The 20,452-nt window shown below is 64.0% G+C and overlaps 4 protein-coding genes across 4 annotated transcripts in view; 1 reads left to right on the top strand and 3 right to left on the bottom strand.

The window, feature by feature from the left end:
• Positions 1 to 1,373, bottom strand: part of CHLRE_16g667350v5 (uncharacterized protein) — a 19,072-nt gene extending 17,699 nt beyond the window's left edge. The window contains exons 1-2 of the mRNA XM_043071083.1: positions 951 to 1,373; positions 61 to 795 (exon numbers count right to left, since the gene is read on the bottom strand). Of these exons, the coding sequence (XP_042915874.1) occupies positions 61 to 795; positions 951 to 1,080 (865 nt within the window). The 5' untranslated portion in view covers positions 1,081 to 1,373. The remainder of the gene's footprint in view (positions 1 to 60; positions 796 to 950) is intronic.
• Positions 1,374 to 2,234: 861 nt separating this feature from the next.
• CHLRE_16g667451v5 (uncharacterized protein) lies at positions 2,235 to 13,393 on the bottom strand. Its single transcript, XM_043071087.1, has 16 exons — positions 13,156 to 13,393; positions 12,155 to 12,453; positions 11,242 to 11,999; positions 10,727 to 10,895; positions 10,102 to 10,361; positions 9,634 to 9,837; positions 9,198 to 9,383; positions 8,910 to 8,972; positions 8,561 to 8,659; positions 6,273 to 8,384; positions 5,748 to 5,984; positions 5,211 to 5,297; positions 5,010 to 5,098; positions 4,606 to 4,858; positions 4,143 to 4,310; positions 2,235 to 3,769 (listed from the first exon to the last, which is right to left on the bottom strand). The coding sequence occupies exons 2-16, from the start codon at positions 12,282 to 12,284 to the stop codon at positions 3,371 to 3,373; spliced, it is 5,214 nt and encodes a 1,737-aa protein (XP_042915873.1). The 5' UTR covers positions 12,285 to 12,453; positions 13,156 to 13,393; the 3' UTR covers positions 2,235 to 3,370.
• Positions 13,394 to 13,439: 46 nt separating this feature from the next.
• CHLRE_16g667450v5 (uncharacterized protein) lies at positions 13,440 to 16,838 on the bottom strand. Its single transcript, XM_001692064.2, has 5 exons — positions 16,568 to 16,838; positions 16,305 to 16,396; positions 15,896 to 16,085; positions 15,599 to 15,742; positions 13,440 to 15,443 (listed from the first exon to the last, which is right to left on the bottom strand). The coding sequence occupies exons 2-5, from the start codon at positions 16,339 to 16,341 to the stop codon at positions 14,339 to 14,341; spliced, it is 1,476 nt and encodes a 491-aa protein (XP_001692116.1). The 5' UTR covers positions 16,342 to 16,396; positions 16,568 to 16,838; the 3' UTR covers positions 13,440 to 14,338.
• A 185-nt stretch (positions 16,839 to 17,023) lies between these two features.
• CHLRE_16g670756v5 (uncharacterized protein) lies at positions 17,024 to 20,449 on the top strand. The gene is made up of 2 exons (XM_043071158.1): positions 17,024 to 17,266; positions 17,457 to 20,449. The coding sequence occupies exons 1-2, from the start codon at positions 17,149 to 17,151 to the stop codon at positions 17,510 to 17,512; spliced, it is 174 nt and encodes a 57-aa protein (XP_042915872.1). The 5' UTR covers positions 17,024 to 17,148; the 3' UTR covers positions 17,513 to 20,449.
• Positions 20,450 to 20,452: the final 3 nt, after the last annotated feature.

The following is a 20,452-nucleotide window of genomic DNA, read 5'->3' as shown; positions in this document are numbered from 1 at the left end:
TACCGTCTCCTCCCCTCTCCAGCCACACCCCTCCCACCTGCTCATCAATGTCGTAAGTGCCCTCATGCGCCAGCGACGTGGCCAGGCTATTGGCTGTGTCCGGCCGCCGCGGCCCGCCCGGCCGAGATCCCGGCCGGTCGCCGCCCCCGCCACCACCCGCGCCCGCTGCCTTGTCCTCCAGAGGCACCGTCGCCAGCATCAGCGGCACCAACGGCACCTGCGCCGCCGACGGCGGCTTCGCAGCTGCAGCTCCGACCGCCGCGGCAGCGGCGGCTGCGCCGTAGTCCGCGCCTTTCCTGTCCAAGCCGTCGGCGGCGCCCTGCGCGCCGCTCGCCGGCCGTTGTTGTTGCTGTTGCAGCAGGGCCTGCAGCTGCATCTCTAGCGGGCTGTCAGGCCGCGTTGCGGCGCCGGTCCCCAGCCCTGTGCCGCCCACAGCCGCCGGTTGCGGCTGCTCCTCAGCTACAGGGGTCAGCGTTACGGCCGGCTCGGGCGCAGTCAAGCCCGCGTGCCCGGCGTTGTCGCCTGCCGCTGGGTGCCTGCCGCTGGCGCTGGGCACGAGCCTGGGCTGATGCCTCCCACTGGCGCTTGGCACCAGGCCCGGTGCAGGCCTCCCACTAGCGCTGGGCAACAGGGCCGGCGGGTGTCTCCCACTTGCGCTGGGCATGATGGTCGGCGGGTGGCGCCCGCTTGCGCTGGGCATGAGGCCCGGCGCCCCCCCTTCCCGGGGACTAAACCCCGCGCCAGTGTCGCTGCTCCGCCGGTGCCCTGCACCGAAGGCTGCGTGCTCGCCTTGTCCTGTGCGCAACAGGAACTGGTTAACGGCCTGCGACTAAGCTTGGCATGACATGGTGGCAATGGTACACAGCCCTCGGCACGCCCGCCCTATGGTTAGCACAAGACTTTTTAACTGTGTCCCTTACGAGTCGGCACACGGGCTCCAGAGGACGCACCGAAAACTGCGTCCTTCTTGACGCGAGCAGCGACCCGAGCAGCAACTTCATCGTTGTTTAATTGCTGTAACCGAGCCCGTTGCGCTTGGCGATAGTCCACCGATTCCGAGGGCGCGTCGAGAGACTCCATACCCCGTCCCTGGGCCAGCGCATGGAACAGAGCGTGCTGTTGGCCTCCATCTCCTTCTGATTCTTCGCCAGATGAGCTTGTGTCGCTCTGTCTGGGTCGTCCAGAGAGCGTGCGGCCCATTCGCAGGGCCTTCACAAGTTCAACTCCGAAGCTTAGCGTCTGCCGCACCCTTTGTATGATAGGAGATGATAGGCATGATTCTGTCAATTGAAATGCCCACGGGCCAAACGAGAGCGCTCTTCCAAGGAATGCGAGTTCCGTCTATGGCGCGGGTCACGAGAAAGCGGGAAAGAATGATATCTGATATATAAATGATTGTACTGTGCATGGCCAGTTGTGCCGAGCTCACGTCGACGGTCTCGAGCGCACGTCAATCCGGGCGCGCACTTTACCCCTCTTCCACCCCCGGCTCCCACACGAGGCACACGGACCCGCCGCACCCGAAGAGGCTGACGACCTGACGTCACATGCTCATAATACCCCGGCATGCTATCAGCTGCCCATGCCATTGATTTACCCAGGGCGTGCCCAGCTAAACTACAAAGGCGGGTGCCGGCCGTGCTCAAAGCGACAGCTGGTAGGCTCATCCAGGGGGGCATGAGCTCAGCTGGGCAGGGGCCAAAAGCTCCAACGTCATTGTTATGGTGACTAAGTGCATGGCGCCCTGGTATTGCCGCCAGACGCCTGCGCAGCGTGGTCAGCACACGTCAGTCAGCGTCAGTCGCCGCCTCACCGGTATCACCTGCCACATTTAGGCATTCTTCGTCATTGCTACCCTCGTCAGCCGCCTGGCACACTGTTTCCGCTTCTGCAATGCGCCAACGTGACGACGTGACGTGGGTGCAGCCCACTTTTCCCTGGGGAGAGCCACCTTTCATGTCGCTTCTGCCCGGGATCCCCGGACCCTGCCCAGGGCCCTGCCGCTCCAATTGTACAGCTGGCCTTCTGGCCTTTTGGGTCATCCCTACAGCTGTCGGCTGGACGCCGCCCCGGCCCCGCGTCAGTCTGGAGGTGGTTCCAATACTAAGCCCAGCGAGTAGCGACGTAGCAAGGCGGACTGTGCGCTGTCAGCGCTACGGGAGGCCCTCGCCGCTGCTATGCTGCAGGCCTACAGCGCTCTGCCTGTCAGCCGTGTGCGTGGCGGGACAATTTGCAATCCGTAATTGTTACAGTACGGCTTCGCCAGGTTGGCCTCGTGGTTGGAGGCAGCATCTTTGCTCACTACGTTTGGGCGATTGGCACGCCCCATCCATGCAACAGTGTCCCAGTAACATCACACGGGTTCACAGCAGTCTCCTCCAAATTTCAGCCAGTCAGCACGGCATCCCGACGACCAGCAGCATCGTCGTCATACCTCGTCCAAGCTTTGAAAGTGTTTGCTTTCAGTTCCAGTGTGAGCCCCCAGCCTGCCAGCCCCGTCAGGCCCTGCCGCAATCAGCGTTAATCCGTCAAGATGCATCAATACTACGGTTTGGTCCTGTAGTCAGCTCACGCGTCAGTCCCAACCATCGGGCCGTTACCCCGCACCGCTATCCATGATACCACCGAACCTGTACATGCCACCGGCAACCATCCAGCAGCGCAGCAGAACGCAGTTGATAGAGTCTTTATCTGCGTGTAATTGCCATAGGTGGCTCACGTAAATATCCTGCCATGCATGCGGCAGCGTCAAGCGGCGGATCAGGACCATGAAGCTTCCATGGTCAGAATGAAACAATGCCTTTCACACCCCAGCCTCGCAGACCGCCCTGCAGGCACACACACACCTGCGCGCAACCTGCGAATATGTACTACACAAACCAAACACAATGGGATCATGGGACGTCACCTCGACAAGTCGTGCTTGCGCACCCATGCGTGCGCGCGCACGCCACAAATCAACAGCATTTATCAATTCGGGTTTTGGGCTGCACACCCAACGCACCCATGTGCATTCCACTCGTGCATGAACATCGCGCCGCACCGCATCATCACGCGTCCCACCCACACACGCTCCCGCGCTTCACACCGAGACCGCTGCGCATCGCGGCGCAATCGTGCAAACTGCCAGCTGCTTACAACGCGTAGCACAGCTTTGTGTCGGTGCTTGCGAGCGCGATGGCGAACGCCTTCTGCAGGCTGAGCGGGTAGGTGAAATCCAGCGCGAAGTCGTCAGTGTTCTCGTCAATCTTTCCAAACTGCAGCACCAGGTCAGAGCCCTTGCGGTCCGTGTTGTGGTCCCAGTGCACCAGCTGGAAGTTCTTCACGCTGCTGGCGCGGATGCGGCCGTGGAAGTCGAGCGTGTACGCCTTCAGGCTGCCTTGCCATACGGCGAGCACGCCGCCGCCGCCACGCGGGGGTCAAACGTCGCCGCCGCCACGTTGCCTCCCTCATCTCCCTTGCCCGCGCCGCCAGCCACCATATCAGGTGCCGGCAGCGCCGCCAGCGCCACCGCCCCCGCACCCGCCTCGCTGCGTGCGGACAGCGCTGCCGTGTCCTGCGCCGTCAGCTGCGGCGATATCCAAGACGACTGGCCGCCGTAGCCGGAGGTGCGGCCGCGGCCCTGCTGATGCGTGGGCGTCTGAGTGCCGCTGCCGCCGTCCACGCTGCTGCGGCGGCTGCCTATGGAGCGCTTAACGCTGCTCACCACCGAGCCCACCGCCGAGCCCATCGCCGAGCGCATCTTGCTCACCCAGCTGCTGTTGGCGCCCTGCAGAATCGTTAAGCGGTTGCGTAGGTTGTCGGTTTCACAAGCAGGCGTAGAGAGGTGTTTTTCTGCGTGCTTGCCATTTTGGTGGCCAGCCTCACAGCATTTTGCAAAGAGCGCTGCAGACAGCGCAACAACCCAGAGCCTGTGCGCAGCTTGGGGGGCCGGCTGCAGCCTACCTACTCAGGTACTGCGCTCCTGGCATGCGCACGCTTGCATGCCATCCGGTAGACTCGACGCCACCATGGCGCCGGCAATATTTCCCACATTCTCAACACCGGCACCGGCATAACAACGCATTCCTTCACCCCTATCTCTTGCCTGCCCGACTGACTGCCAGCCCGACTGCCTGCCTGCCTGCCTGCCGCACACGCACCTGCGTGTCGTACTTGGCCTCGAAGGCCTCCAGCGTGACGGCCAGGAACAGCGTGAGCAGGATGTACTTGCCCACCACGATCCACGCCACGAAGAACACGGAGCTGCCCCAGTTGGAGGCGCGCACCACGCCGTACATGGTGTTCTGGTAGTTCTCCAGCGTCAGCGTCTGCGGGGGCCGGGGGGGGGGTCACATTCATGAGTGTTCAAGAAGGAAGCCTCAGTTGTCGCGAAAGGTGTGTGTGTGTGTGGGGGGGGTACATTCATGATTGGTAGGAAGTGGTAGGAAGTGGTAGACGGTAGACCATCTTGGGGGGGGAGGCAGCGTGTGAGAGGCGTGGGGGTGTGAGCATCCACAGCACGCCTCAGCACCGCCACCACCCTTGGGCTCTTTTCTTGGGTTCTCGAGATGAACGACAGCACCCCGGCCCCCGGCGTCCCTCCTTGGAGGCCCCCGGCCTCACGTTGAAGGTGGCGACGAGCGAGTTCAGGAACGTGTCGAAGTTGGGGTAGGCGTCTCGATCCAGTGCCAGCCCGCCGAACACGTGCATGCCCACGATGGCGAACACGATCCAGAACAGCCCGATGAGCACCGCAATGGCCGCGAAGCTGTTGAAGGCCGTGAGTAGCATGGACGCGATCTTCCGCAGCGGCCCAAGGTAGCGGAAGGCCTTGAGCAGGCGGAGCGCGCGGAAGGCGCGCAGGGCCGCCATCGCGCTGCAGGTGAGAGGGCGGGCAGGGGGCAGTTGCAGGGGTGAGGAGGAGCAGTGGGAGAAGGGCAAGGTGGAGTAGAGGAGGGGGAGGAGGACGCAAGGGGGGGAGATGAGCGTGGTGCAGAGCTGCAGGCGAGGGCACCCGACGCACTCACTTGAGCGACTCGCCGGAGCCCACGGCTGTGAGGATGATCTCCAGCCACGACACCGTCACCACCGCGCCGTCAAACAGGTTGAACGTGTCCTGTCGGGAAGCAGTAAGGTGTCTGTTGTTAACTACAGTCGTAGAGGAAGAGAAAAACATTCAGGGCAGTGCAGCAGCTAGCGTGCTCGATGGATACGCTCTCGCGGCTCACCCTGAGGTAGTCCCATACGCCCATGCCGAACAGCTTGATCACCATCTCCAGAGTGAACACCGCCGTGAAGACGTAGTTACAGATTCGCTGTGTGCGTATGTGTGTGTGTGTGGGGGGTACATTCATGATTAGTTCAGGAAGTGGTAGACGGTAGACCATCTTGCGGAACATGAAGCGTTACCGACGATGTCGACAAGGGGGGGGGGGTGTTACATTCATGATTACCGCAGTTAAGAAGTGAAAGGGATAGAGAGGGGGGGGTCGCAGGGCGAAGGAGGAAGAGGGGTTGCGTTTCGCACTTCAACACCGTACAACGGTACACGGCGAGAGGTGACGGAGGTGGAAGTGCAGGGACAGGCTGCAACGAGAGACGCGAGCGGCGCGCGACAACGAGGAGCCTGGGCCTCCCGCCATGGCAACCCACCACTCCCCAGCACCCACCAGCCCCGCGTCTCTTCAACGGCAAGAACTAACCCCCAGCCCCCAGCCCCCAACCCGCCACCCCACCCATCCAGCCCCTGTCCAGCACCGCCTCACCAGGCCTTGCTCGTAGCTGGCGGTCATGCCGTCGTACTCCATAGCCAGCACCACCGTGTTGGCCACGATCACCGCCAGCATGAGGTAGGAGAAGCTCTGGCTGCTCACCAGCAGCCGCGCGCGGAACATGGCGCGCAGGTGCAGGCGCCGCAGCGGCGGCTCGCCGGCCACGAAGTCGTCGAACTCGGCGGGGTCCATCATGGCAGCGGCCATGCCCAGGTTGCCGCCCAACATCATCTAGGGGCGGGGGAGGGAGAGGGGAGTTGCAGGGTTTGGGAAAGGTTGGGAGCGGGATACAAGCAGGGGGATCCGGGCGGGCAGGGGAGTGGAGAGAAGGGGCGGGGGTTACATTCATGATAATAAAAGAAGTGAAGGCGTGGCCAGGGGAGGGCAGGGGAGTTGCAGGGTTGGGAAAGATTGGGACTGCCATTACTGCCTGTACTGCCGCACCACAAGCCAAAGCCAGCCCTGCCATGCCAGGGCTGCCAGCCGCGCAGCTGCGCCCCATCATCGCACCCTGCTCACCTGCGGGTCTCCTCCAAGCATGCTGCCGCCAATCATGCTGCCGCCCAGCATACTCCCGCCCAGCATGCTCCCGCCCACGCCCACGCCCATGCCGCCGAAGGGCCGCACGAAGGAGCCGTTGTTGCCGCCCATGCTGCCACGCAGCACCGGCGGCTTGGAGCCGGGCGGGTAGTGGCCGCCCAGCGGCAGCGGCAGCGGCAGCACCTGGTTGCTGCGGGCGTGGGGGCCGTGGCCGTGCGGCTGGTGGGAGTGCTGGCGGGAGTCGGGCGGGTTGCCGCCGTGCGAGTGCGAGTGCTGGCGAGGGTCGCGCGAGTCGGTGCGGCTGCCGGGGTGCTCGTGGCTGCCGTGCTGGTGACTAGCATGGTGTTCGTGGTGGTGCGCGTGGTGGCTGCCGTCGTGGCTCTGGTGCTGGTGTGAGCCTTGGTGCGATTGGTGCGTGTGGGCGTGTGCGTGCTCATTCGAGCTGCCGCCGGGTGCGGCGGCGACGCCAGCCGCGGAGACGCGCGGACTGGGCAGCGAGGGGCGGTAGTTGGGGTTGGGGTGCAGCGGGTGCGGCACGAAGCCAGCTGCTGAGCCCGTGTCGGACGGCCGCGGCGGCTGGCCCGGCTCCGACCGCCGCGGCGACGCGGGCGCGCTAGCGCGCGGCGAGCGCGACCCCGGTGCCGCCACCACCGTACCCGGCGGCCTGGAGCCACGCGGGGACTCCACGGAAGGCAACGACTCGTGCGCGCCCACGCCCTCCGCCACCGGCCCCGGGCCGCGATGCAGCGCCGACGATGCCTCCGCATCCGCCTGTGCCGCTGCCGCGCCGCTGCGCCGCTGCGCGAAGGTGCGCGGGCCATCCGCCTCCTCGTCTTCCTCGCCCTCCTCCTCCGCCACCACCGCTGTGGCGGGGATGCGCGACGCGCGCTTTGCCGGCCCCGGGGCCCCGCCGCCCGCCGCCGCACCTGCCGCCGCCGCCAGCGTCCCCGCCGACGGATTGAGGTACACACCTAGGCTGGCTTCGGGTCCCGACAGCATAGAGCTGTGCGATTCCCGACGCGACACCGCCGCACTGCCACCGCTGCCGCTCCCGCACGCGCTGTCGACCGCTGCCAGTGGCTGCTCATGCTCCTGCGCGCCTGTCCCGAGCACCTTTTTCGAGGGCGGGCCGGAGGCCGGCAGCGACGGCTCTGACCGCGCGCAGGCGCCGCCCACGGCCGGCTCCCTGTGCGCTGTGTCGCTCTGGTGGTGCCGGTCCTGCGCGGCTGCAGCGGTGGCTACTGCCACCACCGGTGCCGCCGGCGCCGGCGTGGCAGCGGCACTGGCGCTGTCCACGCTGGGGCTTGGCGCGGCGAGGTCCGCTTCCCCGGAGGGCCGCGCGCTGCCGTGCTGCAGCCGCTGCCCCGGCGGGCGCCCGTGCGGCGGCGGCTGCGGCGCCGGCGGGCGGGGCGCGTCCACCGAGCGCCTGCCCGAGCCCCCAGCCCCACCAGTAGCCCCAGCAGCACCCGACAAGCTCGGCGTTGGCCGCGCCGCATCGCCCGAGGCCCGCCTGCTTTCCCCTGCCCCCAGGCCGACCGCAGCCAGCGGCAGCGGCGGCGGCCGCATCACCTCCAAGGACACGCGCGCGCTGCCGTTGGGCACCAACGCCCGCCCCAGGGGCACCCCGGGCGGCAGGGCACCGTCCGCCGATGGCCGGCCGCCACCGCCGCCGCCGCCGCCTCCCATACCTGCATCCGCGCCCATGGCCGTGCCTTTGGGCGGCAGCCGTGGGCTGCCGTTGAGGGAGGACCGGGCGCTGTTGGCAGCCGAGCCGGGGCCCGACGTCGCGCTCGGCGGCACGGCGCCTGGCAGATGCAGCGACGGCGTTGCCCCCGCCGCCGTTGCCGCCGTCGCCGCCTCCCCTTTCGCCCCCGCCGCGGCATCGCTGCTAGACATCAGGAGCAGCGGCTGCTGTGGATTGCTGCCGGCGGCGGCAGCGGCGGCGGCGCCATCGGTTGCCATGAGCGCGTCCACCGCCGTCACGGCGGCGGCGGCGTCTGCTGCGGGCCCCGACATGGCCCGGCTGACGCTGCTGAACTGCGACATGCGGCTGCTGATGAGGTTGGCGATCGAGGTGTTGAGCGAGTGCGCCTGTGGGGCGGCGCGGTGCGGTGCGGTGTGATGGGTCACAAGCGAGTGAAGAAGCGTTCGTGACAGAGAGTGAGCGGGCGCACACGACATGCTGACACGCCCTTCAGCTTTAATCTTGTTCTCGTTGGCAGCAACTGGTTTTGTTTTGGAGTATCACAAGATTCTGCCTCCTGTACCTGCGAGCGCTTGTTGCTGTACTCTGTGAATTTGGATTTGGCGGCCGCGAACAGCGTCATCACGCTGTTGCGCCGGCCCTTGGTGCGGCCCGCGTTGCGCTGCGCGACAGCAGCAGCAGGACGAATGGAAGGAGATTGCAGCACGTCAGCGCTGGGGCCTCGGGAAGCGGGAGGCCATGCGAGAAAGGAACGGCCTGGTAAGGACACGGAGAAAGCAAGCGCAGCAGGCACGGCCCCGCAGCCGCCCCTGCCGGCCCCCACCCCAAAGCCTTGCTGCCCAGCCCTGGTCACTGCGCACCGGTATGATGAAAGACAGCCCTCCCGCCCTTCCCCGGGCACCCGCACGCACCGCTCGGAAGGCCGTCTGGGCCTTGGCGAACTTGATCTTGAGCACAGCCAGGAACAGGTTCACCTTGAGGGGCAGGGACAGGGCAGGGGCGAGGCGGGGTCCGGTGGGAGGCAGGGAGCATACACGGCCGCACCTCTCCACAGACCCGCCCTCCCGCCTAAACACACGCGTGTATGCCCTGATTCGTGGAGTGAGCTGGCACGCCCCTTCCAGGATTGGTGACAGCAGAACCCCCTCCCCTCCTCCCAGCCCCTCCCCCAGGTCCCACCCGGCCGCCCCCTTGCCTACCAGCACGTAGGCCCCAATGCTGACGAGCAGCACGTAGTAGATCGCAGCCACGGGGCTGGTGTTATCGGTGGTGCGGTAGAAGGCAAAGCTCCAGCCGGTGACGGTGATGCACTGGAAGACGGACAGCATGGAGAAGCCGACGTTGCTGAAGCCCGCGATGTTGATCGCGTCGCTGGCGGCAGTGATCTGGGTCGGGTCGGGGGGAGGTTGAGAGGAGGAGGACGGGCGTACATGTGAACAGGTGGGCGGGTGGTGAAGGGCGGGGGAGGGGGAGAGGGGCGGGAGGGGGCATGCCATTCATGCGATGTGTTCGACGGGTGGGCCGAATGGAGTCCTGGGGACGGCTCACGGGGACACGAGGGGCGTGCTTTCCCTGCGCCCGTCTCTCCAGCTCGCCCCTGCTGCTGATTCTGCTGCCCCTGTTGCCTCTGCCTACCTCGCATGTGAAGTTGCTGGGGCAGGTGCGCCAGTTGCCGCAGCCCAGCATGTCGGGGTCCTGCGGGCTCTCCTCCGGCAGGCCCGTCAAGTCGTCGTAGCACTTCTGGTGGTACACGTTGGCGTACAGGTTGGTGCCAGCCACCGCGAACACGAACATGAACAGCAGCATCAGGCCCACGGCGCTGCCCAGCAGTGGCACGGCCTGAGGGCGGGCGCGGAAGGCGGGAGCGGGAGAGGCAGGAAGGTGCGTGAGGAGGAAGGGTGGTGTCCATACTGCGGTACGGTACTCACTGCTTCCCTGCCTAAGTACGGTAGTCGTATTTGGGAACGCATTACATGGCCCGTCATCCCGACCTCTCTCCTCATCCTTTCTGTCGCCTGCCTCGAGCCCCACGCCCCAACCTCCCATACCCCTCCTCCCTTGCCTCCCCCCCTCCTTCCCCCGCCCTCCCCACTCCCCGCCCACCTCCAGGAAGCACACCACGATGGCGCGCAGGCTCTCGAACCGTGTGACCGTGCGCAGCGGCCGCAGCGCGCGCAGCGCCCGCAGCGCGCGCACGCCGCTGCTGCCCTCGCTGCTGCCTGTGGGGATGAAGGCCACGTAGCCCGCCACCACCATGCTGCAGTCGAACACGTTCCAGGGGTGGCGCAGGTAGGCGAACACGCCGCCCAGCGCCGCCATGCGCAGCGCCATCTCCGCGCTGAACAGAAAGTTGAAGGCCGCCTCTGTGGGTGCGTGGTGTGGCGTGGGGGTTTGAGAGGGAGTGTGTGTGTGTGTGGGTGGGCTGAGATGGGTTGTAGGGCTGCAGAGATAAGTAGGAGAAGTCGAACACCCAGGTGCAGCAAAGTTACCCGCACACAATACTGCGAAATACCTGGCCCAGTGACCCACGAACCCAGACCACCAGTCCCTGCAAAGCCCTTACTACTGCCGACCGAGACCCTGCGCCCCTGCGCCCTTCTCCCTCCTTGCCGCCCTCTGGTCCCTGCTGCCGCTCCGTACCCATTCCCGCCCAGGACAGGCCCTCCTGCCGCCCACTCGCCCGCTCGCACACCCGCCCACCCTCCCTGCTGCTCAAACGCCCACTCACCCGCCCAGAACAGCGCGTGGTTCCAGTGGGAGCTGTCGTCCTCCGTGGGCCGGTACAGCGCCAGAGTGATCATGTTGCCGAAGATGAGCAACACCACCACCATCTCAAAGTCGGGGTGCGCGCAGATGCGAGCCGCCGTGCGCCGCAGCCAGCTGTAATGAGCCATCTCCTGCCGCGCGAATTGTTTGAGGGGAAATGGACATGTTGGGGTGCGTGTGGGTGTGAGACGCAGGTTTCGCGGTTTTGTAGCTGCGGCCTTGCTTCGCTCCGCGAAGGTCCATGTTCTTCCCACACACGCAGGAAGCAGCGGCGCACGGGGCAGCCCGCACGGGGCAGATCTCCCTTCCGAACCATCCAACCGCATCTCACCCTTTCCCACTACGGCCCGCGCTTTCCATTCAACTTGCGGCGGCCCTCCCTCCATCCACGCCCCTCCCTCCTCCGCCTTCTGCCTGCCTCAAAAACCCCTTCTCCAGCCTACCGTCTCCTCCCCTCTCCAGCCACACCCCTCCCACCTGCTCATCAATGTCGTAAGTGCCCTCATGCGCCAGCGACGTGGCCAGGCTATTGGCTGTGTCCGGCCGCCGCGGCCCGCCCGGCCGAGATCCCGGCCGGTCGCCGCCCCCGCCACCACCCGCGCCCGCTGCCTTGTCCTCCAGAGGCACCGTCGCCAGCATCAGCGGCACCAACGGCACCTGCGCCGCCGACGGCGGCTTCGCAGCTGCAGCTCCGACCGCCGCGGCAGCGGCGGCTGCGCCGTAGTCCGCGCCTTTCCTGTCCAAGCCGTCGGCGGCGCCCTGCGCGCCGCTCGCCGGCCGTTGTTGTTGCTGTTGCAGCAGGGCCTGCAGCTGCATCTCTAGCGGGCTGTCAGGCCGCGTTGCGGCGCCGGTCCCCAGCCCTGTGCCGCCCACAGCCGCCGGTTGCGGCTGCTCCTCAGCTACAGGGGTCAGCGTTACGGCCGGCTCGGGCGCAGTCAAGCCCGCGTGCCCGGCGTTGTCGCCTGCCGCTGGGTGCCTGCCGCTGGCGCTGGGCACGAGCCTGGGCTGATGCCTCCCACTGGCGCTTGGCACCAGGCCCGGTGCAGGCCTCCCACTAGCGCTGGGCAACAGGGCCGGCGGGTGTCTCCCACTTGCGCTGGGCATGATGGTCGGCGGGTGGCGCCCGCTTGCGCTGGGCATGAGGCCCGGCGCCCCCCCTTCCCGGGGGCTAAACCCCGCGCCAGTGTCGCTGCTCCGCCGGTGCCCTGCACCGAAGGCTGCGTGCTCGCCTTGTCCTGTGCGCAACAGGAACTGGTTAACGGCCTGCGACTAAGCTTGGCATGACATGGTGGCAATGGTACACAGCCCTCGGCACGCCCGCCCTATGGTTAGCACAAGACTTTTTAACTGTGTCCCTTACGAGTCGGCACACGGGCTCCAGAGGACGCACCGAAAACTGCGTCCTTCTTGACGCGAGCAGCGACCCGAGCAGCAACTTCATCGTTGTTTAATTGCTGTAACCGAGCCCGTTGCGCTTGGCGATAGTCCACCGATTCCGAGGGCGCGTCGAGAGACTCCATACCCCGTCCCTGGGCCAGCGCATGGAACAGAGCGTGCTGTTGGCCTCCATCTCCTTCTGATTCTTCGCCAGATGAGCTTGTGTCGCTCTGTCTGGGTCGTCCAGAGAGCGTGCGGCCCATTCGCAGGGCCTTCACAAGTTCAACTCCGAAGCTTAGCGTCTGCCGCACCCTTTGTATGATAGGAGATGATAGGCATGATTCTGTCAATTGAAATGCCCACGGGCCAAACGAGAGCGCTCTTCCAAGGAATGCGAGTTCCGTCTATGGCGCGGGTCACGAGAAAGCGGGAAAGAATGATATCTGATATATAAATGATTGTACTGTGCATGGCCAGTTGTGCCGAGCTCACGTCGACGGTCTCGAGCGCACGTCAATCCGGGCGCGCACTTTACCCCTCTTCCACCCCCGGCTCCCACACGAGGCACACGGACCCGCCGCACCCGAAGAGGCTGACGACCTGACGTCACATGCTCATAATACCCCGGCATGCTATCAGCTGCCCATGCCATTGATTTACCCAGGGCGTGCCCAGCTAAACTACAAAGGCGGGTGCCGGCCGTGCTCAAAGCGACAGCTGGTAGGCTCATCCAGGGGGGCATGAGCTCAGCTGGGCAGGGGCCAAAAGCTCCAACGTCATTGTTATGGTGACTAAGTGCATGGCGCCCTGGTATTGCCGCCAGACGCCTGCGCAGCGTGGTCAGCACACGTCAGTCAGCGTCAGTCGCCGCCTCACCGGTATCACCTGCCACATTTAGGCATTCTTCGTCATTGCTACCCTCGTCAGCCGCCTGGCACACTGTTTCCGCTTCTGCAATGCGCCAACGTGACGACGTGACGTGGGTGCAGCCCACTTTTCCCTGGGGAGAGCCACCTTTCATGTCGCTTCTGCCCGGGATCCCCGGACCCTGCCCAGGGCCCTGCCGCTCCAATTGTACAGCTGGCCTTCTGGCCTTTTGGGTCATCCCTACAGCTGTCGGCTGGACGCCGCCCCGGCCCCGCGTCAGTCTGGAGGTGGTTCCAATACTAAGCCCAGCGAGTAGCGACGTAGCAAGGCGGACTGTGCGCTGTCAGCGCAACGGGAGGCCCTCGCCGCTGCTATGCTGCAGGCCTACAGCGCTCTGCCTGTCAGCCGTGTGCGTGGCGGGACAATTTGCAATCCGTAATTGTTACAGTACGGCTTCGCCAGGTTGGCCTCGTGGTTGGAGGCAGCATCTTTGCTCACTACGTTTGGGCGATTGGCACGCCCCATCCATGCAACAGTGTCCCAGTAACATCACACGGGTTCACAGCAGTCTCCTCCAAATTTCAGCCAGTCAGCACGGCATCCCGACGACCAGCAGCATCGTCGTCATACCTCGTCCAAGCTTTGAAAGTGTTTGCTTTCAGTTCCAGTGTGAGCCCCCAGCCTGCCAGCCCCGTCAGGCCCTGCCGCAATCAGCGTTAATCCGTCAAGATGCATCAATACTACGGTTTGGTCCTGTAGTCAGCTCACGCGTCAGTCCCAACCATCGGGCCGTTACCCCGCACCGCTATCCATGATACCACCGAACCTGTACATGCCACCGGCAACCATCCAGCAGCGCAGCAGAACGCAGTTGATAGAGTCTTTATCTGCGTGTAATTGCCATAGGTGGCTCACGTAAATATCCTGCCATGCATGCGGCAGCGTCAAGCGGCGGATCAGGACCATGAAGCTTCCATGGTCAGAATGAAACAATGCCTTTCACACCCCAGCCTCGCAGACCGCCCTGCAGGCACACACACACCTGCGCGCAACCTGCGAATATGTACTACACAAACCAAACACAATGGGATCATGGGACGTCACCTCGACAAGTCGTGCTTGCGCACCCATGCGTGCGCGCGCACGCCACAAATCAACAGCATTTATCAATTCGGGTTTTGGGCTGCACACCCAACGCACCCATGTGCATTCCACTCGTGCATGAACATCGCGCCGCACCGCATCATCACGCGTCCCACCCACACACGCTCCCGCGCTTCACACCGAGACCGCTGCGCATCGCGGCGCAATCGTGCAAACTGCCAGCTGCTTACAACGCGTAGCACAGCTTTGTGTCGGTGCTTGCGAGCGCGATGGCGAACGCCTTCTGCAGGCTGAGCGGGTAGGTGAAATCCAGCGCGAAGTCGTCAGTGTTCTCGTCAATCTTTCCAAACTGCAGCACCAGGTCAGAGCCCTTGCGGTCCGTGTTGTGGTCCCAGTGCACCAGCTGGAAGTTCTTCACGCTGCTGGCGCGGATGCGGCCGTGGAAGTCGAGCGTGTACGCCTTCAGGCTGGGGTCCCACTCCGGCGGCCGCGTGGCCAGCATGCACAGCTGCCGCTCCATGCGCGGCGACAGCTCCCGCCGGCGCGCCGCCTCAAGGCAGTTGGCGAGCGAGTCCGAGCCGTCAGCGGCGCTGGGGGCCCAGCTCACTTCCGGCAGCGGCGTGGCGACCAGCATGGTGCGGGGTCCGCCCTTGGCCGTCAGCGCGGTCTGCTTGTAGTGCACCGCAATCTCCTCGCGGGAGAAGGGCTCGGCCGGCGGCGCCAGCTTGCCGCCCGACTGCGCGCCGCCGTCAATGTCCATGCTGCCGCTGATGTGGCCGCCGGTGCGCGACACCAGGCCGTACTCAGTGCCCACGAAGTTGGCTCGCAGCTTGGCGATGCAGTGGTCCGAGTCCTTGCCGAGGTCCTCCTGGCTGGTGCTCAGCACGAAGTTGGAGGCCTTGCTCTTCTTGCGCTTACGCGCCGCCAGCACGAACGTGTCTCCAGAGTCCAAGAAGAGCTGGTAGGCGAGCGTATGCCCCAGGAAGTTCTTCACGCGACGCACAGTGCAGCGGATGATGCCGTCCGAGGGGGCCACCCACCGCACCGCGTCCTCGTGCCGCCCGCTGGCGATAAGCCGCTTCACCTCCTCCTCCCACGCCCGCACGCTGCCGCTGGTGCTGACCTGCTGCGTGATGCTGGGGCCGCGCGCGACGGAGCGCACGGCAATGACGGTGGTGCTAGTGGTGGCGCCGATGGCGCTGCCGCCGCTCACTAGGCCCGCTGGCCGCTCGCCGTCTTCGGAGCCCGACATCTCGTCCATCACAGCGTGCTCGTGCTCAAACGCAGAGATTTCCTGAATGGCTGTCGCGTTCTTGGCGCGCTTTTGTGCCCTGTGGGTGGAGGACGAGGAAAGGGGGGAGCAAGGGAGCTGTGGTGAAAGGAGGGTGGATGTCGAAATGGGATGGTGAAGGGCCGCACAGTGCGCTGCGTGTCGCCAGGCAATGCCCAAGGATTCTGCTCGTTCCCTGGTGCTGTAAGAACTTACGAAGCGGTGCGTGCAAAGGTTGCGCTCTTCACAGGTGTAGATGCGCTGCCGGTGCTGCCCACGCGCTTGCTGGCCGAGGTGGGGAGGTCAGCGTGCGCCCAGGAGGACGCTCCGTTGCCCGCGTCGCGTGACCGCGGCGTGACACTGCGCGGAGGCCAAGGCAACAATTAATAGGGTGCAGCCACAACAACCCAGGCACCTGGGGCCCGGGCAGCCCAAGAGCTCGCGAAACAACCCGACTTCTCAGGAGTCCTGCGCAAACCTCTGCTGTTGCCGCGCGTCACACACTGAACTCACTCTATGGACGCAATGTTGTCCTGACTGCCACCAAAGAAGTTGTTCTTCTTGGTACTTTCCGAAGTTGCCATCGCGCGTGCGGAGGTGGAGACCAAGTTGTCGTCAGCGTCCGCGAACGCGAGGTTTCTGAACACCCCTGTCGCTCCTTTCTGCTTCATCATTGTGTCGTCCTCGTCGTGGGTCCTTGCCCCTGCGAGAGAAGCGCACACAACGGGCGTCAGTGCGCCCATCCTGAGACTCGGGAGCGCCCCGCGGCCCTCACCCGGTCGGTTCAACGGCCCATCCTCGTGCGCCCATAATGCTAAAGTGACAACTTGACTAAACTTAAAATTAGATGCAGGCGTGCTCGGGGCCAGCAACGGGGCCGGGCTCCGGCGGGCGTACACAAATTTTGCTGCGGAAGACTCACTTAGTGAAGCTCCGACGTTCTTAATGAGCTTGGCCATGTAGATAAGTCAAACCGGTGTGCTCCAGACCGGCCTCTGAGCTTGTTCGGGTCGCCTGGAGGATTGCGCAGGGCCGCGGGCGGTCAGCGACCCAGCTTGGAATAAGGCTGAGCGAGATACTCGCTGTCACAATGTCATTAATGTGGTGGCGCAGTTTCGACATGGGCCTGAAGGGCCGAAACAGGCCCCAAGTAGCCAGCGAGGCAGAGGCAACGCAATAGCTTACCTTTCGCGCCCTGCGTGCAAAATCTAGCTATGTATGTATGCCTTGGAGTATGTAGGTCGACTGAGGGGCCGCGGACCTTTCTCTATTTCAGCAGGTCGTACACGCCGCGGGTCGCCGAATCTTTTATAATCAACCTATTGTCTTGCTCTAATGGTGCTGTAGGATGCTTAGCTTGTCCAGATAAACCAGTCGAGGTGTCGATGAGTGTTGTGATGACTGCGAGACTGTGTTCTTGACGGAACTGGTATTAAGGCAGCGTAAGGCAATAAGCTATGGTTTAGTGGATGAGGGATAAGATGAGTTGAAGTGACGGCCGAAGAAGGCATTATCGGCGGGCGAGGAGCGAAAGTACGGCAGCTTAGAACTCACAGGCCTTCGAAGCGCCCATGCAGCCGATCCCGCTGCCGCGGCCGCTCGAAACAGGCGTATACGTGAAGACACTAACTTAACACGCGCCCCTGACAGGCAAAGCGCCTAGAAGCACCACAACAGCGCACCCGAAATGGTCCTCGTCGGTCGGTCGGCAATCGCTGAACGTGTCCAATACAGCAGCTGCATCCTCTACTACATACATAATGTGGATGCCATACAGGCTCTTATCCTTGACGAGGATCGGCGAACAGCTTGAGCCACGCGCGGTAGCACCTGGGGCCAGTGCATACCAGTGCCCGCGGCCCCAAGACTGGCATCTCGCCGGAGGTAAGCCCTGTTGCTGGGGGACGCCGCCTGTCAGCGAGGTCATTTAAGACCGTACTTCTGCCCCGCGCTTAGGCGGGCCAACCCATCATGTGTGTGCTCAAGCCCTCTATGCACGCGCCCAGCCCTTAACACGTACGGCCGCATTCCACCTTACCCCTGGCCTTACCTCGCTCATTCCCTTGTGATGCAGGCGCCCTTCCAGGCCTCATGTTCAGCCCCTGGAGCCGCAGGTTGGCAGGAGCTTGAAGGACTGGAAGCCGGGGCTCGGCGAGCAGCTAAGGTTCAAGGTGAGCTGGGTGAGCGGTCTGCAGTCGAATCAGGTGGGATGGCACTTGGCCGGCAGCGCCGCCCTCAGTACATTGCTTCCTCAGCAGCTCCGCATCACTCGCGCCAGCTGCAGTCACCAGCATCTTACGCAAAAGCACATTGTCCTGGAAACACAGAATGCTTCAGCACCAGCACTGGGACGGCCGCAGTAACCAGAACAGCAGAGCCAGTGAGTCACCGGAGGTGCCACGGATAGCACCGCAATAAGCAGCTGTGCATGCCCCGGCCATGATTGGTTCCCCAGCACTCGGGAAATAACGGCAGCTCAGCACGCAACCATCATCTGAACGCCTGTGTTAAGCACGATCCGCAAGCGATGCGAAATTTAGCCACCTTACTGCGTAACGTAAGGCGAAGTGGCGGTACGGTCCTGTCACTGCATTAGGCTGCGGACCTCTCACTCATGCCTGGCGTCATCAACTGGCATTTTGCGGTGCGGACTGGTCCAACACCATGTTCAAATAGGTGTTCAGAACGCCATGCGTTGGCGTCAGGGCTGCCAAGAAATCTGCAGGGTATCACATCTGCATTTCGCAGGATGAGCAAGCGCACAACTGTCGAGCATGTACTGCGGGCGCATCGCCAGCACGGAACGATAGTGCATCTCTGTCCAGTTTTGTACGGCACGCCTTTAGGCGGGGCAGCCCTGCGATCTGCCGCCGCATTCTTGCTTGGGCTTTGAAACGCTGGAACTGTGCATGCGCACCGGTGCCACGCTCGGGATCATGTTAACAGAATAGCAGGAAAGGCTATGAGGCCATGCCTGCAATGGGCGACGCCGCCAGCGGCTCCTGTCGGTGCAGCGAGTCCGTACCGTATCTGGGGTTAGCGGGAGGTAGACCGTCATTGAATTGCAGAGAAGCGGGACGTACGCTGCACGCAGCCGCAGGAAAGCTGCTGGAGGCTGCGATTGTAGCCTACAGGCATGACGCACAAAACGCGTTTTATCTCGGTTCACCAGGTCGCAATCACCCAGAGCGCGCACATGTCACGATCCGGTGGGTATAAAATCATCATCATATGGTACATTGCCGGCGCCCAAGGCCTTGTGCTTCAAGAGGCGCAGTATAGGAAAGCATGGCACACCCGCGTGCAGGACAGGGCAATGTGAAGGAAGCGTCAGAATGGCTCCCGGAGTCTCTGGACACATTGACACAATCCGTGTTAGGCCTTCACAAGCCTGTACGGAAAGGTCGGCGGAAAGCCCGACTGCATAGCAGACTCGGACGGCTCAAATTAACCAGCAAGACGGGGTGGCGAGCCTGAAGGTCACTGACGGCCCGCCAAGAGAGCACGCTGACACGCCAGAAAGCCAGTGGTGCTCACGGTGGCGTGCTTTAGTTGGGGCCCAATCCTGCGGAAACGCCCCCCGTACGGCAGCATACGCCTGACAAATTAGGCCGGCGGTGCAGGCGGGGTCAAATAGGGCTTGAGCCAGGCCGATAACATAAGGGCAGACAGTTGTGAGAACCGTTTGCTGAAAGGGATGCGAGTCGTAGCATCAGCAGGCACGATGGCCCTTAGTACTGGGCTACATCACAGGTTGGGAAGTCATGGGCACGGGATCTTCCTTAGTCTGCACGGCATGCGGCATACGACGTAAGTAGTATGCGGTGTCCCCAACTGTTGGGACTTTCTGCGAATATGGCTGCGGGCAGGCAGGTACATTCCAGGATAGTTTCATCAGCACAGCATGCGAACAGTGTGAAAGCTGAGAAGTCGTCGACCCCACAGGACCGGTATCCAGGTACACGGGCATATGCATTAGCCGGAATAGGTCAAAGTAGGTCAAAACGCGATGCGTATGTAAGGTGCGCCAAAGGTCCGCCCTTGCCAGTTTAGAGGTTGGGTCCAAGGGCATGTGCGGCGAAGGACGGGCCCCAATGGCGGCCTCGCTCGCATGGAGTCCCTCGGCTGTCTGTGCCCCACTGCATGGTGTGCGTTTGTCGGGCCAGTCCGGCTGGACTGGGCTGCGGTCGCATATATGGGACCGAGGTGGAAACGGGATGGCGGAAACGGGGTGGCGGAAACGGGGTCACGGAAACACTGGCCGCAGAATTAGGGCGGCGGGGAAAGAGCAGTTGAAACGTGCCTTGCAGGGTGGCGAAAACGTGGCAGCGGAGACGGAGCGGTTGAGTGGGGCGCGCGAGCGGGGCGCAGGACCCCGCAGAAGCGGCTTCCGGCACGTGGGCTTGTCAGGGCTTTTGGCCGTAACATGTCGAAGTGCGTGAGGTTGAAGCGGGAAACAAGGTGCGCCCGACAGGTGCGTGCCAGAGTGACCGACGTCCCCCTGCCGTGTGGAGTGGCTAGGTCCGAGGGCACGCGCAGCGGAGGGCAGCGGGGCGCGAAGCAGGCCCCAATGGCGGGCCCGCAGGGACGCCCTGGGCTGTTGGCACCTGACTGCACCACTGCAATGGAGTGCGTGCCGTGGACCGGCCTGCAAGGGGCTGGAACGGGCTGGACTGGCCTGCAGTCAAGTATGGGACCGCGGAGATGCGGTGGCAGAAACAGGCCAGCGGCACCGGGCTGGAAGAAACAGGGGCGGTGGAAGCGTGGAACTGGCTAGACAGGGAGAATGGGGCGGCCATGGCAGGGCAGTCAAAGTAGGGCGGCGGCAATGGTGAGACGAAAATGGGGCGGCGGAGCGGGGCAGCATAGCGGGGCAGTTGCAACTGGGTGGCAAACACGGGGCAACGAAAATGGGCGGCGGGGATGGGGACGAGGAAATGACAGGGAGGCGGAACCGGCGAGGTGGTGGTGCGGGGAGGCGGGGACGCGGCGGCTGAAGTGGGGTGACAGAGTTGGGGCCGGGGGGCGGGCAGTAGGAGTGGCCGTGCTGTGGCGAACATGGAAAGCAAG

The sequence above is a fragment of the Chlamydomonas reinhardtii genome, chromosome 16, assembly GCF_000002595.2.
Source record: "Chlamydomonas reinhardtii strain CC-503 cw92 mt+ chromosome 16, whole genome shotgun sequence".
Taxonomy (NCBI): Eukaryota; Viridiplantae; Chlorophyta; class Chlorophyceae; order Chlamydomonadales; family Chlamydomonadaceae; genus Chlamydomonas; species Chlamydomonas reinhardtii.
This window is presented reverse-complemented; position numbering and strand designations above follow the sequence as displayed.

What these genes read in the sequence shown, in the direction of transcription:
- CHLRE_16g670756v5 (XM_043071158.1), top strand. Translation starts at nt 17,149, where the DNA reads ATGCCATACAGGCTCTTATCCTTGACGAGGATCGGCGAACAGCTTGAG. An exon ending in AGACTGGCATCTCGCCGGAG is followed by an intron (nt 17,267 to 17,456) that starts GTAAGCCCTGTT and finishes CTTGTGATGCAG; the next exon opens with GCGCCCTTCCAGGCCTCATG.
- CHLRE_16g667450v5 (XM_001692064.2), bottom strand. Translation starts at nt 16,341, where the DNA reads ATGGCCAAGCTCATTAAGAACGTCGGAGCTTCACTAA. An exon ending in GAACGTCGGAGCTTCACTAA is followed by an intron (nt 16,086 to 16,304) that starts GTGAGTCTTCCG and finishes CTTCTCTCGCAG; the next exon opens with GGGCAAGGACCCACGACGAG. An exon ending in GACAACATTGCGTCCATAGA is followed by an intron (nt 15,743 to 15,895) that starts GTGAGTTCAGTG and finishes GCCTCCGCGCAG; the next exon opens with TGTCACGCCGCGGTCACGCG.
- CHLRE_16g667451v5 (XM_043071087.1), bottom strand. Translation starts at nt 12,284, where the DNA reads ATGGAGTCTCTCGACGCGCCCTCGGAATCGGTGGACTATCGCCAAGCG. An exon ending in TGCTTGGAGGAGACCCGCAG is followed by an intron (nt 5,985 to 6,272) that starts GTGAGCAGGGTG and finishes CCCCGCCCCTAG; the next exon opens with ATGATGTTGGGCGGCAACCT. An exon ending in CCAGCTACGAGCAAGGCCTG is followed by an intron (nt 5,298 to 5,747) that starts GTGAGGCGGTGC and finishes ATACGCACACAG; the next exon opens with CGAATCTGTAACTACGTCTT.